At 32.8% G+C, this 17,453-nt stretch overlaps 2 protein-coding genes across 2 annotated transcripts; one reads left to right on the top strand and one right to left on the bottom strand.

Moving 5' to 3' along the window:
* The first annotated feature begins 5,190 nt into the window (after positions 1 to 5,190).
* Positions 5,191 to 7,045, top strand: LOC121725984 (protein HEXIM1). The gene has a single exon (XM_042113202.1). It carries the CDS (start codon positions 5,371 to 5,373, stop codon positions 6,385 to 6,387), a length of 1,017 nt encoding a protein of 338 aa, XP_041969136.1. The 5' UTR covers positions 5,191 to 5,370; the 3' UTR covers positions 6,388 to 7,045.
* Positions 7,046 to 7,745: 700 nt separating this feature from the next.
* Positions 7,746 to 8,353, bottom strand: LOC121725995 (tRNA-specific adenosine deaminase 2). Its single transcript, XM_042113214.1, has one exon. It carries the CDS (start codon positions 8,300 to 8,302, stop codon positions 7,820 to 7,822), a length of 483 nt encoding a protein of 160 aa, XP_041969148.1. The 5' UTR covers positions 8,303 to 8,353; the 3' UTR covers positions 7,746 to 7,819.
* Positions 8,354 to 17,453: the final 9,100 nt, after the last annotated feature.

Raw genomic sequence — 17,453 nt, forward strand, 5'->3', positions numbered from 1 at the left:
TGGGGTACTATATACTAGAGAGCATAAACCTATAATGCTAAAAACCGACACCGCCGCCATTCCACGACCATCGCTGGCGCCATCGGCCATCCTACGCCACTACGTCCTCCCCACGCTGGCCCATCTTGGAGAGCTGCAATGAAAGGGATGACACTAGTCACTAATGAGTCAAGTTCAAGAAGTTTACACCCTCAAGTTACGATGCAATGTTGCCACTTTTTAATTTCTTCACTTTCTTGACAGACTATACACTGTTTTTCCCATAGATAAAGTATTATAGTATAGATGTAGTTTTAGCCCGTCGTCGCGTGGCCATTTTGTGCTTACTTTCATACAAGTTGTGTGCGTTTGTTTTCTTGAATATTTCTATTTGTCGACTATTTCGAAGCACATTATGATACAGGAAAGAAAGTCAATTAGTTCATGATATCGATTAACTATAGTTCAAGTGTTGAGAATCCGTAAACACACGTAAAAAGATTTTTTGATGTGACATTTTTAGCACTAATGCCTTATATAGCACAAATAAGGGATTCATAAAATTATTAATTAACTTTTTAGCTTACAAAAATATCGATTGAAAAGACCAAAAAACGTTGTTCAAAACTTACGTTCAACCCACGTGTTTGAGGCATTCTTTGACCATTCTTATGGTTTATTATTTAGCGGAACCACAAAACTCAACAATATCTAGCATTAAATGTTCACTAAAAACCTTTATTAACACTTTTATTACATAAAATATGCAGACCGACTCCTTTGTTATGTCCTAGTAAGTAGGACATAACATTACACGCTTTTGACGCTTATACACCGATATAAGGCTCTCTCCAGTCTATAGTACCTCAATGGTTTTTCCATATATACTTACGGCGTTTTCACACGAGAGTCACGACACGACACAATTCATAGACAAATATAAATTGCACGACAGACGTCACACCATAGACATAATATATACTGTCGTAAAGACCACCTGACAACTCGAAAATGCGTGACCATTTTTGATCTGTCAATGTGTGCGTGTGCTAGTGATGTATATTTTACTATCGATAGTATAGTATTTTGCTATCGATAGTTTAGTCCGTTCGAGTTATTTTACCTGAGTTTCTATAAGAAATAAATAATATGCAACTTTGATAGATTTGTATTTCAAATTAGGTATCATAAATTTTAATTGGCAAAAAAAGGTGACGATTGAAAAGTAGATACACATTTTCTTTTGGAATGATTTTTCAATCGTCGGATATGTTATGACATGAGGTTCTTATAGGGGTAAATAATTTACACTTAACACATTATAAAGTTACTTATTTATTACTCAGGTAAAATCTATCTGGTAAATCAGTCCTTACATTGAAAGTTAACGTTGAAAGTAAACAACACACATAGTATATTATATTTTATTCTTAAATTAAATACATATTATAAAATATCATAATATTTTATTACAATTATTTTGAACCGACTTCCAAACAGGAGGAGTCTAGACGTTCGCCTGTGGATATATTTTTATGTATGTTCAACGATTACTCCGTCGTTTATGAACCGATTTTCAAATTTTTTCTTTTGCTGTACATTGTATTGTTCCGAGTAGGTATCATGTTCACAAAAGTGGTGATCTGGTGATGGAAACCATGAGAAATCGAGGTGACTCCTTGATATTCTAATGGGAACATATGGTCCCAGAAAACGTTCAAAATCTTTCGATTAATAAATTTAAAAAAGTAGTCAATGAACGTTTTGTGCCAAAACCAAAATGATTTCATAATTGATGGCACATCTTGGGAGTAGAATGCTGAATGACTGCTTGCAAGGCTACTTTTACATGACTTACAATTATTATGTATCTATCTATGTTTACATTGTATAATTTTTAGTTACAGCATTGTAAATTTTGTTTTAAAAGATTTTTTTTCTCACTTTTTTTGGTAAAAAGTGGGCGTGCGAGTTTCTTACGCCGGTTCTTCTCGTCGGTTTAGTTACCGAACCGGTGGTAGGCACCATGTATTCTGAAAATATATTTTATTTTAGATTTGTTCAGAAATAAAGCAATTTTGATTTTGATTTTTTAAAACACCAACTGTAAGTATAGAAAACGTTAAGGACAGCTAAAATGAGTAAAATTATTATTTTTAAACAAAAAATTAAAACTGACTTCCAAGGCAATGACAATAGTAATATTATACTTAAATGAACTAAAAAGTATTAAATAATTCTTATTCTGTACTCAGTATTAATTCTGTTCTCAATCTTCATTATTTTGCAATCGGTACCAGCTAACCTAATCGCCAGTTCTCTGACAGAATAGGTATAACAGCAACTTATATACTTAGGACTGGTACCGACTTCAAAATTATGAAGATTGAGTACAGAATAAGGATTATTTAATACTTTTTAGTTCATATAAGTATAATCTTAAATGAACTAAAAAGCATTAATTGCTTATAATTGCTTATTTTTAATAATTGCTTCAGTAACAAGTGCAACAGTATGTCAAACTTACTGGCACAAATAAAGTTGGGATAGCTCCTTTAACCAAAATAGTATTTATTCTAATTTTTCTTTAAAAATTTTCAATGAAATGTTTGCCTACATATTGTTGAATTTTTCTTGGGATTCCAACCAACACGCCCAATTAATTTCAGCCATTTTCCTCTTATTAGAGGATCTTGAGGGAATCTGTAAAACAAATGATTATGATATATAAATAAAAACCTTCCTCTAGTTTTAGAGTCACTCTATATTATAGTAGTTATATTATATTAGCTATATTATACTATACTATATTATATTAGTTAAAATAAGATAATAAGTCCTTTTTAGTCCGGCCGCACATTTTCCGAATTTCTGATCAAAAAAATTCGGACGCCCCGCCCCGCTCATACATTTTGACACGTTAGAAATTCTTTTAGTATGATGGGTCTACAACAAAATGTATGAACAGAGTGCGTTCCGCCGGGCGTCCAATTTTTTCTGATCAGATATTTCGGATAATGTGCGGCCGGGCTTAAGGTGATAAATATAAAGATAAAAAAATTTAGATTTATGTTATTGTAAAATATCGTTAAGCATATCGATAAATTTGATTCAAGCACTAGCGTATATGTAAGAAATTTTGATGAAAAATTTTTCTTCAAAATTTGTGTAATGTAGGAACAATAGTACCTTTAGTTACGCAAAATATGAAAGTAAAAGGGAGGATTCACAATATTTTATTAGAAATAGAGAACTAAAGACCATAATATAGCAAAAATAAACACATCGTAGCAATTAGGACATGAAGATTAATTACGTGTGAAATGTATATTTTTCAGGATTATTCCTATGATTTACACTGCAATCACTCACAGCACAAGTTATTATTGTTATATATAATAGTATTTGTTGAAAATAACATACGATTTAAATAATAAATTGCAAATACCGAAAGGGCATAAAAACGATTGACGACTTTTGACGACCTGTCAAATAAAAGTTGTTACAATTTTCATTAGACTGCCTCTCTCTTTTCATCTTGTTATAATTCCATAAAGGATTTTCTTCTCTCTCGCACTCTTTGTTGGTCTTTAGCATTATATTATGTCTATGCGTCACACAGTCTGTCGTTTGCATTGACTTTTATAAGTGGACTCGGCATAATGGTCTCTACCAAATCAAAATACTGTGGCCGGTCCGCCATTTTATGTTCCGCTTCTCCGAGGTACATAAATTGTCAAAGTGTCGTATTATAGGGATGTCGAAATTGAAAGAAAATATCGATATATCGATACATCGATATTTATAAAAAAATATCAATATCGATCTCGATATATCGCGAAAAAAAATCGGCACTTGAAATGTTCACAAAATACTCAGTTGTATACATACTTTAATAATAATAATAATTGATGGTAAAATTAAAATAAACTGTAAACACTTCGTGCGCGAGTACAACTAGTATTTGTCCGATTTTTTGGTAATTTTTGCCCGATATCAATAATGGCAACTTAAATAATAATTAATAAACTTAAAATAAATTAAATAGTTTTATTAAAATTAAGGAGGCTCCTATATAAAAAAAAACACATTTGCCTATTTTGTCTCTATGTACTATAATACATAGAGACAAAATAGGCAAAAATGATATTTTTTTTATATAATATTAAAAAAATCATTTTTGATATCAATATAATATAGTATAATATAACAGGACGCTCACTTATAACATGTTAGTTTATCGATGTCCTCGACAAATATCAACCGAGTGTCCCATCACTATAGACCGCCATGTTTAGTTCTTGGCAATATGGCGCCGGCCACACTTTTTTGTAGTTTCGTAGTCGCCTCCATCTGTTTCCTTATTCATTGGTCGTTTGAACGTTTTCACACGAGCGACGATATCTGCGACGACACCGTATTCACTTATGGCTGGTTTACACGTATTAAGTAGATAAGTAGTCACCAAGATTTTAACTTAAATGACTTTATACTTACTTAAGTAAATTTGAACTTTCTACTTGCTACTAAATTTTGCATTTACATGCAATTAATGACTTAAAATTAAGTTAAAATTTAGCTGTTACCTCGATAAGCAATTTATACGTGTAAACCAGCCATTACTTCTTAAAAATATTTAAATGTCATTCTATTGTTGGTGTCCTAAGCTGATAGTTAAGCTTATTATAAAACGTAGTCTTATTATAATATATGTATAGTATAAAAAACCTGCCAGTACCTCGCTACGCCCATGTTAAATGTTAATTATTACCATATTATAATACTAGGTATGATGTAAATGTAATATGGCGGCGTAATTCTCGCCAGAAAACCATTATGCAGTTTGGCAGGCTAGATTATGATTAATTATTTATTTAACAATTTTTCAATAAAAATTTATTTATATATTATCTGTAGACACAAAACGTGACGACATAGCGGATTGTCGTCTCAAAATCGTGTGTCGTGCGGTGCCATGTGAAAACCATAGTATATATTATGTCTATGGTGAAAAACGGTACATAGAAATGTATGGCGCCCGGAGTCGTCACCGCATGTTGTCGTGTCGTGTCTCGTCACTCGTGTGAAAACGCTCTAGCATTATAGGTTTATGGTTTTTCCCGTTCGTCATTGGCAATGTACCTACTAAGTGCATGCCATTTAAAAAAAAATTGACAATTCGTAAAAAATGACATCGAGTTGTCAGATAACACAATTTTACAATATGGCGAAATCAGAATTGTCCAGTGCACTTCGGGATAGAAATAACGATCATAAATATATTTCTGTGTTTTTATAACTATCGTTCTTTGTGCAAAATTCAATTTCAAAAGCCTGGTGATAAGTAAATAATAAATTATAATTTAAATCTGTTAAATTTTGTCGTTAAAAATGGAGATAAACAATGCTGGTGTTAAAGATGGCGATGCGACACAATCATTAGTGTTGCTTGAAACGCCATCTATTATTGAAATGCCAAAACTCCAAGCGGAAAAAAATATACGGAAGAAAAGACGGCGCGGGAAAACTAAACGAAAAATTGTGAAACCTTTTATTAAAATACCATGGCAAGATAGACGTAATTACGATAACTCAAAAAGGAAGAATAATCGGTTTAGAAAGATCGTTTTGTCTAAAACTCAAGCGCCATTCAACAACAATCAGTTCCTAATGGAAATTCATAAACCAGAGCCTGAAACCGGTATTCATACCTTCAGAACTCCTTCAGCTCGTACTAGAGATTCAAGTTTCAGTGTGGATTCAGAAGAAAATTATTTCTTCTCTTTACCTGAAGATGAAGAAGAATTTCTTACTAAAGAGTTTTCAAGTGTTTATGAGGATGCCCAATGTGAACGCTTGTCTGACATGTCCAAAAATGAACTCATTCAAGAATATCTCCTATTGGAAGCAAAATACGACAATCTTATTCGCCGCAGCGAGCGCGTTAAATGTAAAGATAATGATGAAAATAAAGAAATGATTGACAGTGATAAAGACATATCCTTAACAGATGGAGATAGCATGTCCACTGATAAAGATAATTCAGGCACATCACTATTGTGTTGTCCATCTAATGAACCAAACACTAGTGATATATTGCAACGTTTAAAAGAACAAGAGGAGCAAATTCGTGAACTACAAATTGCCAATGAAAAGCTTACAATTGAAAATAATAAACTGAGACAAAGACCGCATAGGTCGAGTGAAGATTCTGAAAGTGATAGTTCGTCTTCATCTGACAGTTGTAGTACATCTAGCTGCAGCATGAGCCCGCCAAGAGTGTCTGAGATTGTAAATGGTGATGTTACGGTGAATGGAGTAGTTCAAGTGAATGGTGTTGCTCATGATGACAGTCCAGAACCTACTTATCCACCACTTGTGAATGGCTTCCATAGTCCTAAAGATTAAATTAACATTAATTTAAGGAATTATCAACATCCACATAATATTTACCAGTTCATGATTTTTTTTAAGGCTGCTAAAGCAATAATAGTAATCTACATAGCATGTTTAAAAAGTGGTCTTAAATTGTTTGACCTGTTTAATCCACCATTAAAAAACAATAATAAGTTTTTTGTTATAAAATTTTTCATTTAATACTTAGTTAACTTTTTATGCATAATCTGTATTTAAATTATAGTTTATAAATTTCTTTTTTAAATTCAAGTGTTCTGTGATATCCAAATGGATATTTTGTTAATAGTAAAAGTAGTAAGTAGCTGTAGATGTAAATGTTTCCAAATTGAGGATCTCACTATTTAAACTCTTCAGTATGATCCAATGCTAACATTTGATTAAGAAAAACTATATGTCTGCAAGTCATAATAATATTTATTTATAAAACATGGATATTGTTTAGAAGCACATTAATAGAGTAAGTATATACCTACATAATATATGAATTCCCTTTTATGTTTGGCGTAAGATGTAAGTATGTTAAATATTAGCATTTCTTTAAGAGCATGTTTTTGTTATTTTATGTAAACTTAATATAATAATGTGTTACATTTTAAGCAAAACCAAAAGTGTTAAGTAATAGGTCCAAGTTGTAATAAAAATAAAGCCAAAATTTTCATTGTTTCCATCACATAACTATAATCTTTCCAATTATTTTCACTATTTTAGTGTTCAAAGATTTAGCTTCCATAACTTCCTTCAGTATAATATTATTTTGTATTAAATTTAGTGAAATCAAAGCTGATATGAGTGTAATAACTGTAGGAATGATTATATCAAAGCGCACAGAAGTGCGCAGGCTGAGTTCCAGCAGGCTGCGCGCATGTCGTGAACTATTTACACAAATCGTTTCGACGCACTTGACCACCCTGTAGCTCAGTACCTATTGTGAGTGCACATAGATACAATTATACCTAATAAAAGATAAAATTATACCTACGTAATTATATACTAGTACTTAAGCAGTATACCCATTTTCATAGGTATATAATATAGCTTCGGTAGATCCTGAAATATGTCCCCGTAAAAATAGCTAATTTTGGCATTGACTCACTCATTCACTGATCAAAATCTCTAGGCCACACTAGGAAAGATGATAATTATTGTATATAATCATGTACACAATAACTTAACATTTTCATAAGGCTCTTTTTTTCTATAAAAAGTTAGAAATAATAATTAGGTTATAAGTACCAAAATAAATATTAATTTTAAGTTTTATTAAGTTATATTGATGATAATAATCTTATTCAGTAAGTATAACTTAGCAAATATTTTTTAAACAAGAATTGAAACAAGTACAAAATAATACAACTTTTAAAGTTTTAACCCTCAGTCAGCTTGTATACCAGTTTAAAACAGCATTGACATGAGAAGGTTCTCATTAACACTTTCTTTTTACTTTAGTTTCTGGAGCATTAGGGTTAGTCCCTTTATAAAAAGTTTTCAACATTGCCATTGCCTCAGTGGCCATCACATTACCTCTAAAATCTAAAACACCTTGATAATAATCACATAAATTAACAACCGTGTTTCCCCCAAACCGATCATTAGCACAGCCATACACAACTTCTTTAATGTTTAGATCCCTTAAAGCTGATGCACACATAATACATGGCTCAACAGTAACATAAACAACAATACCTTTAAAGAAATCTATATAATTTAAACTGTTTGTTTTACAGTAATCTATGACGATATCAATACAGTTGATTTCTGCATGTCTCGTAGGGTTACGAGATTCGTTAACAGTGTTTCTCGATTCTGCTACAACTTTTTCTTCAAAGGTAAACACACAACCAACAGGTACTTCTTGAGCGGCTAGAGCCTCTCTAGCTAAATCTAGAGCCCTTATCATAAAATCCATCTTTTCGTTATATCTTTATATTTGGACAATCTTTCATATCTTGCGCAACGAATACTTCTACTCACAGCTTCTACTAAAACGTAGTGATTATATTCTCTTTGACTTCTACCGTAGGTACCGTCACAGATTACTAGTATATATTTGTAGACGTACCTACCTCAGTGGCAGCCTGGCAGGCAGTGTTGCCAACTTTTTTTTTACTAACCCATCAAATTCAGCAGCGTAAACCACCTGCTGAATTTGGTGGGTATTTGGAAACCGCTAAAACCACAGGCTGATTCTCCAAATCGCAAAATTTAGTTGTCCGGACGTATAAACTACCCGCAGAGTTACATATGTAGACCTTTGTATTTTTTTTATAGTAATATAAGGTGTGATCTAACTGGGCCACTTAAGTTGTGGAGAAAAACTTAATCTATATACTTATAATAAAATCGTAGAGGTAAAATTTTTGTACATTGAAAATAAACTTAAAAAAACGAGTTAGGGGCATAGTAGAAGAGTATTAAAACACATTTTAACTATTTTTGAAATTTTTGTTTCTCTGTCTGTTTGTCGGTTTGTCTGTTTGTACAGGCTAATCTCTGAATCCGCTGGACCGATTTCAATGAAATTTGGCATGATGATACCTTACATCCCTGGTCAACATCTTAGATACTTTTTTTTAACCGACTTTAAAAAAAGGAGGAGTTAATGTTTACTTTGCTGTTAGTGGTCAGATTTTCAAAATTATTTTTTTGTTGTATAGATTGGCCCATTTGATACCATGTTTACAATAAAATCGGCCAAATGCGAGTCGGACTCGCGCACGAAGGGTTCCGTACCGTTATAGAGAAAAAATAGGCCAAAAGTTGTGTTTTTGTATGGGATCCCCCCTTTAAATTTTAATTATATTCTAATTTTATTATTATTTTTAAGGTACACATATAATTAAGGATTCTGTGAAAATTTCAACTGCCTGCCTGTTGTCATTATTGATATCGAGCAAAAAGGCCAAAAAAATTATGTTTGTTGTATGGGAGCCACCCCTAAATATTGATTTTATTTTGTTTTCAGTATTTTTTGTTATAGCTGCAACATACATACACAATCTGTAAATAAATCAGAACTATAGCTATAACGGTTCTTGAGATTCAGCCTGGAGACAGACAGACGGACAGACAACGAAGTGTTAGTTATAGAGTCCCGGTCGTTTTTACCCTTTGGGTACGGAACCCTAAAAACGGTGACTTGATAAGTAATGGAATTGAAGAAACTCCTCGAAATTGTGGTTTAATTTTAGAATGTGAATCTGAGAATAAGAGGTAGGTTAAAGAGGGATAGATGCCTACATTAAATCCCGTCTTCTGAAGTCTATCCTCTATCTCCGTTACATGTTCCTTTCCCCTGTCCTGTGGCCCCCATCCCCTATCCACGCCAAGCGGTCTTCGAAGAAAGGATTTTTCAAAACGATAAGTATCTGAGGTTCAAGTTTCCTGGGTCTTTGATGTAAATTAAAAATTTCGTGTGTAATATAGATCCAAATAAAATAGTCGTAGATGAGTGTTCAATTTTCTAAATCTCGATTTTAATAACATACATTCACGCGGACGAAGTTGCGGGCAACAGCTAGTTATAAATATAATTTAAAAATGGTCGAAAAATTGATTCCCTGGACGTGTCCTATCCCCAGAATTCACTATAAATTCCCAAAAAAATACCACAAATACGATGAAATTCTAATTTCTAAGTAAATAAATCGTAAGAGTATAAACAAAATATTTATAAAACAATTGTATATAAACGTATGTATCGTTAAATAAATAGAAAAAGACATTTTAAGATTTGTCCTGGCTCACATTGTGATTCCCTATACGCTTCACTTGGAGGCTCGTACCTCTCTAGTTATAAGAAGTACGTGGTTGCGGGTGCGCAGGGCGGGAGGTTCGGTAGCCCTCTAAACATCATGGAAGGAGGTCACACAATTCGTTGCTCCTTTTCCGAGTTACAAAGGAAAATATCTGATTCCCTCAACCTTGGTTCCTTACACAATTGATTCCGTATTCGCTAATTACAATGTCATTTCCAAAGTTAAGTTTGCTTAGACACGATGTAAACGACGATAATGAATATGGTTTTTAGTTAGACTATTTATTGTTTAACTTGCATGCACAGTTTTTGTACACCTCAGGAAAAACTAACTTTTTATTGATTCCCTCTACACACATTTTGATGATTCCCTTGGGTATTTTAAGTAGGGAATCAAAATATTTTACATTTATTTATCTAATTGGTACATATCTGTTTATTTTTATTAAAATAAATTACATTATCTTCATATACTGATACAAATAAATGACACCAATAAGTAAAATATATAAAAAAAATAATTCTTAAAGTAAGAATATTTCAAATAAATACATTTTCCATTCATTGTACTTGGTTTTAACGAACAAGTTTAGACAATTTTATACATGTTTATATTTAAATTGAACATGTTTATTTAGCTGAAAAAGCTTTTTTCTATTAGCTTTGTTGATTCCCTAGGTTAGAAAAATTTAAATCAAAATATCTTCTAAAATTGTGAAGTGAAAAAGGGCCCAAATAGATAATTATTTTTATAATTCACTTAAGAATAATATGCGATTATTGATTTTAAAAAATATGCAGAAATAAAAATGTACCAGGGAATCAACTAAATAATCCAAATCTGGAGAAATGCCCCTAAATGGCCTCGCAAACCAACAGAATTCCACTAAATAAAGTAAAGAAAACAACAACCTATCTGAATATAATTTGAAAATAATACAACAACAACGTCATTATTATTATGAAATAATTATTTTTGTTACTACTAAAAGGAGAACTTTAGTTACCTATGTACCTATGTATAAGTAGGTACTTAATTAAAGAGTAAAGATGAACGTCTTTAGAGGAATCATTGTCATTTACTTGTTCAGTTTGTGAAGAATAAATTTCTTTAGTTCTAATTTTTCTAATACGGTATTTGGTATTATGTTGTTATTACAGCATTTGCCTTCGCGTGCTAACCTTGCACGAAAGAAAGGCGATCAAACTTCATTCGGTTTCCCTGTTAAGTCTTGACAACATTCATCATGCTAAATAATCGCTCTATATCAGCGTTAGAATGCGGCAAAACGAATAAAGATAATAATAATATAATTAAGTTTCCAGTGTGCGTCTTCAAGGGTTAGAAACATAATAAAAAAAACTAGTGGTTTAACGTCGAAGCTACCACTAACTTAAATAATCTAATCCACTAAGAAATCCACTAGCCACTAAAACCAGGTACGTCAGGTAAAAAAAGGTACGTCTAAGCCACCAGATCTAGTGGAAATTCCACTAAGTTGGCAACACTGCTGGCAGGTAATCTCTCAGTTCCAGCTCCCAATAAATTATAAAAAAAAAAAAGTAATCTCTCAGAACATTATCTAAAGCATTATTGTTCCGAGGGTAATCTTCATACATCAAAAACTAGCACTTAGTGGCTGTCATAGACAAAAGAAGACAGTGCAAGATTAGCTTCTAGTATGTTGAAATACCGGCTCCCGGTATAAACACATATTCGCCCGTTACGTTGACATACCGGGACCCGGTATGGGTAACAGTTTTAGGTTTTTCGCGCTCTAAATAACGTCATTGTTTAAATTGTATATCACCCTATCCTTTCTAACACGTTACAAATGCATAAAGAAGAAACAGGCCGACTAGTGACGCCAAAACTCGCGCAGCTTTAGTGGAAAAAATTTAAACACGAGTCATTCAAAACTGCGCCATATTGCTGTGGCAGTTCTTTGTTTTATGATCATGTGATTTATGATCATGTTTTGTGTAAAAAATATGTATGGTGGCACTTGAATTTTGAGTTGTATTTTAAACCTAATGTGATAAGTTGTAAATAAAATATATTGATTACTTCCAAATGTTGTTGTAATTAAAATTATAACCGAAACTTATCTAATATCACAGTACTTTATGTTGAAAGTTCTATGTTAGCTATAATTGAGTATTTATATAGAAATGGTTGAAAGTGAATAAAGATTATTCAATTTACAATAAGATTTATAACTTGAATTGACTTGATTCGTACTAGATACGGAAAAAATCCAGTAACAGTAAAAGTCTAGGGCTGTCTGTTGACCATACCGGCTCCCGGTACCACAGACACAGCAAAGTGGCTAATGTCATTTCAACATACGAAAGGTTAGAAAGTGGCATTTTCCTACCCTGCTCTCTTCTTCTTCTTTTTTAACCCTGCCCTCTCCCGCTCACCCCCGTCGAACGCGCGTGTCAACTGTCATTCTGCCGCCATTTGGGATTTTGATTTTTGTCAAATGTCCTCCGCCAGGAGTAAATGTGTTCTGTGCAAATGTCATTACAGTTTTAAATGTGTTGTTGATAGAGTCCATAGACTTAATATTAGAGTCACAGAGTGAAGTTCTGCTTTGATTTATTTCCGTAACCTTATCTTCAATTCCATTGCCGTAATTGGCGTTTATTTCATAAACTCCATAATGCTTCGTAGGTACGTGCTGTGTGGTGAATTGTGGAGCTACTCCATTGTTTTCCATCGAAGACTGAGATAGGAAAGTGGTTACAGTGCCTTGGTGATCATGGTGACAATATTCAGTTAATTAACCTACCCCGCTGAGCATGCTGTTAGGTAGTTTACAGATGTAATGCAGGAAGTGAACGAATTTCTCGAACTAAAAGTTCATTGGAAATAAATTTCAGAAAATATAAAAAAAACAGTCATAATGAAGAATTCGTTCAACTTCCTGCAATGTAAAGAGCATAAAAATAATGTAATTCATTACCTACTTTCTGGGCTTCACAATTCGATTAGGTCTGTTTAATAGGGAACAGTGTTACCACCTCTCAAAAAATTTATCCCTAAATTGGTGTCAAAAAGCCCTAAATCGCCTTAATTTTTCTGTTTTCCTCCTAAAGTACTAATATATATATGTAGTATAATATATATATATATATAACTGTTAAGAAATAATATACTGAATTAAGTTTTAAAATATTTTTATTATAATGATTGATTTAATATGTTAAATATTTCACCTGAACATTCAGATGTTTTGAAGTCGTACATCTTATTATTGAATAAATTCAACATTTTATTTGTTGGATTAAATGTTGCACAAGTGACATCATTACGATTTAATGTAAATCGGACCATCAGACTCAGAGTTGGGCATAATTGAAATACTGGTTAATCTAATTAGCAATCTAATTGCAAAGTAATTAGAATACATTTTATTCTAATTACATTGTAATTCAAATACTTTCAAATTTAAATATAGAATTACACAAAGCAATTGATTTCTATGTAATCCAATTTCAAAGAAATCTAATTAATTTGAAATTAAGTTCTTTTGTAATTGAATACTTTGGTTTCGACTAATTACTCTAATATTACCTATTACAGTGTCAACTGTCAGGAGTTAAAAACAGAGTACTGTATCTACTATCTAGAGGTTATTTTTTTTACATCCATGCTAGAGGTATTATTTTTAGGGAATTACTGTAGGTATAGGTAAATAAAGCATTAAATATGCCCATCAGATCGATACAAGAAGTGGAAAATGTAAATAATAATTTATAATATCATACAAATAAGTAATACAACATGAAGTACTTATGACATTCTCTAAGAAAAATAAAAACATTTACTTTACCAAGAAAAAGACTTTTCTTTCTGTGGTTTAGGCGTGAAGAGGTCAGACAGATAGAACGACAGACAGACACACTTGAGAGAGCCATGCTTCGGCACGGATGGGCCGGCTCGACCGGAGAAATACCACGTTCTCACAGAAAACCGGCGTGAAACAGCGCTTACGCTGTGTTTCGCCGAGTGAGTGAGTTTACCGGAGGCCCAATTCCCTACCCTATTCCCTTCCCTACCCTCCCCTATTCCCTTTCCTTCCCATCCCTACCGTCCCCTATTACCCTATTCCCTTAAAAGGCCGGCAACGCACCTGTAGCTCTTCTGATGCTGCGAGTGTCCATGGGCGATGGAAGCTGCTTTCCATCAGGTGACCCGTTTGCTCGTTTGCCCCCTTATTTCATAAAAAAAAAAAAATTCTGAGTTAATATGTAATATTTGTGATTATTTTACGAAATGGGAAGTCCTATTGTGAACTGTCAATCCAGGATACACCGACGTTAAACTAGGGTCTAGGACTCATCATTATGAAAAAAAAAAAAGTAATTCCATGTATTTAAATTACAAGTAATCTGAATAAATTGTAATTAGAATAAAATTTATTCCAATTACATTCGAATCAACTACTGGTTAATTTCAGGTGCATAATTACTTCATCAATCTGATTATTTTGTAATCAGATTAACAACTACAATGTATTTGTAATTGTGTAATCGTTAATCTAATTACTTTTTGCCCAACTCTGCCATCAGTATTGCGGCCAGTCACCACACAGTGGTCATAGAATTACGTAATAGATGTCGCTAGAAGTTGCTAGGTCAAGAAATAATTAATATTAATATCAACAATTTAAAAATATTAAAAAGTAAAAAAATCCCTGAAAATACCCCTAAAAATTTCAGACCCCTAAAAAAATCCCATCTCACTTATTTAACCCCTAAATCTGGGGGGAAAACCCTTAAGTTGGGAACACTGATAGGGAATATGCATGTTTTTTTTATGGCTTTAATTAGTCCTTTAAGGTAAAAGCACTAATGGTAGACTCGGAACTAATAGATGACACTTACGACAAAAATACCATAAATAAATTATTTAGCAAAAAACTTTTTGAAAAAAAGCTTTTATTTAAATATATACTTACTTACTTAAAAAAAAAGAAAATAAAGTTCCCCTTAAAAATTCTAACTATTAAGTTATAACCTCAATATATTATACAATTTGCATGATAATAAAAGCTTGTCGCGTGATTTGTAAATAATAAACTAGTAAGTGCCAACTTAACTGAGTAAACTGATATTATATTTTTTATTTTATTAAAGTAATTAAATGTTGACAGATTGTTAAGTCTCGCGACACACTTTTATAATAATGCAAATTGTATAATATATTGAGGTTATAACTTAATAGTTAGAATTTTTAAGGGGAACTTTATTTTCTTTTTTTTAAGTAAGTATATATTTAAATAAAAGCTTGTTTTCAAAAAGTTTTTTGCTAAATAATTTATTTTTTGTTTTTTTAGTTAAATCTCTGACTTTCTTAAGTCTGCTTGATTGTAGTTTGTTTTGTTTCAAGAATTTGTTAAAATCTGATTAACTTAATTTAAGTCTTTAAAAAATCATACTTAATTTTACGACTAAAAAATTAAATATCACTTAACAAAAATTACCGGATTTAACCGGGCATTTTCTAATGCCCGACTGGTTTTGACTTGACATAACAAGACACGACACGACACACGACACACGACACACGACACGCCACGACACGACACGACACGACACGTCACGTCATGTTACGATACGACACGTCACGGCACGACAGGACACGACATAACTTTTTAATTTACTCTCAATAAGCCATTTTGTTTGATACCCATATTGCAGAAGTGCTTTAAAAATAACTATATTCCCCTATCTTAGATGAGCCGCCATATTGGATGTAGAATGACATTACATTCGTTTCCGATTTACTCTCAATGAGACCATTCATTTGATACCCATAATACAGAATTGCATTAAAAATAACTATATCCTTCTACGAGTACCTTCAATGAGACGCCATATTGGATGTAGAATGACATTACATTCGTTTCCAAGTTACTCTCAATGAGCCCTTTCATTTGATACCCATATTGCAGAAGTGCATTAAAAATAACTATACCTCTATCTTGGATGAGCCGCCATATTGGATGTAGTATGACATGACATTCGTTTTCGACTTACTCTCAAAAAGCCCTTTCATTTAATATCCATATTGTAGAACTGCATAGAAAATAACTATTTCGTCATCTCGGATGGTCGGCCATATTGGATTTAGAGTGATGTCACATACATTAGCGCGTTCAAATAAGCCCTTGCAAATAATTTCCCCCGTTTTTTCCACACTTTCCTTTATTTCTTCACTCTTATTAGTCTTAGCGTGATAAAATATAGCTTATAACCTTCCTCGATAAATAGGCTATCTAACATTGAAAGAATTTTTCAAATCGGACCAGTAGTTCCTGAGATTAGCGCGTTCAAATAAGTCCTTTCAAATAATTTCCCTCGTTTTTTCCACACTTTCCTTTATTTCTTCGCTCTTATTAGTCTTAGCGTAATAAAATATAGTCTATAGCCTTCCTCGATCAATGGGCTATCTAATACTAAAATAATTTTTCAAATCGGACCAGTAGTTCCTGAGATTAGCGCGTTCAAATAAGCCCTTTCAAATAATTTCCCGTTTTCTCCACATTTTCCTCTATTTCTTCGTTTCTATTAGTCTTAGCGTAATAAAATATAGCCTATAGCCTTCCTCGATAAATGGGCTATCTAACACTGAAATAATTTTTCAAATCGGACCAGTAGTTCCTGAGATTAGCGCGTTCAAATAAGTCCTTTCAAATAATTTCCCCCGTTTTTTCCACACTTTCCTTTATTTCTTCTCTCTTATTAGTCTTAGCGTAATCAATCAAACAAGTAAATCAAACAAACAAACAAACAAACTAACAAACTCTGCAGAATTATAATATTAGTATAGATTAGTATAGACTAGCTGTTGCCCGCAACTTCGTCCGCGTGGACTTTAGTTTATAGCGCGCGGTGTCAACAAAATTTGTGTCAATTTAAAAACTTTTTAAAACCCTGGTAAGTGGTACCCCACTTAGGGCCGCGCTACACCGGAATGGCAGCGCTGAAAGTGCTCGCCTCGCCGCTGCCATTCCGGTGTAGCGCGGCCCTTAATTAATCAAAATACCCAAAAACAGCTGTGCAGTGTGCACATAATCTACAGGGTGTAACAAAAATAAGTGATAATACTTTAGGGTGTACGTGTTCCTTGTGAGAGTTCACTGTGAAAGTAGCAGCGCTGAAAGACGAAATTTTTTTTTCACTTTTGTATGGGCGAGTACATGTACACACCCTAAAGTATTATCACTTATTTTTATTACACCCTGTATATATAATTGGAATCTCGGAATCGGCTCCAACGATTTTCATGAAA

Source organism: Aricia agestis, chromosome 4 (assembly GCF_905147365.1).
Source record: "Aricia agestis chromosome 4, ilAriAges1.1, whole genome shotgun sequence".
Taxonomy (NCBI): domain Eukaryota; kingdom Metazoa; phylum Arthropoda; class Insecta; order Lepidoptera; family Lycaenidae; genus Aricia; species Aricia agestis.

Coding starts and splice junctions, on each gene's coding strand:
- LOC121725995 (XM_042113214.1), bottom strand. CDS start 8,302: ATGGATTTTATGATAAGGGCTCTAGATTTAGCTAGAGAGGCTCTAGCC.
- LOC121725984 (XM_042113202.1), top strand. CDS start 5,371: ATGGAGATAAACAATGCTGGTGTTAAAGATGGCGATGCGACACAATCA.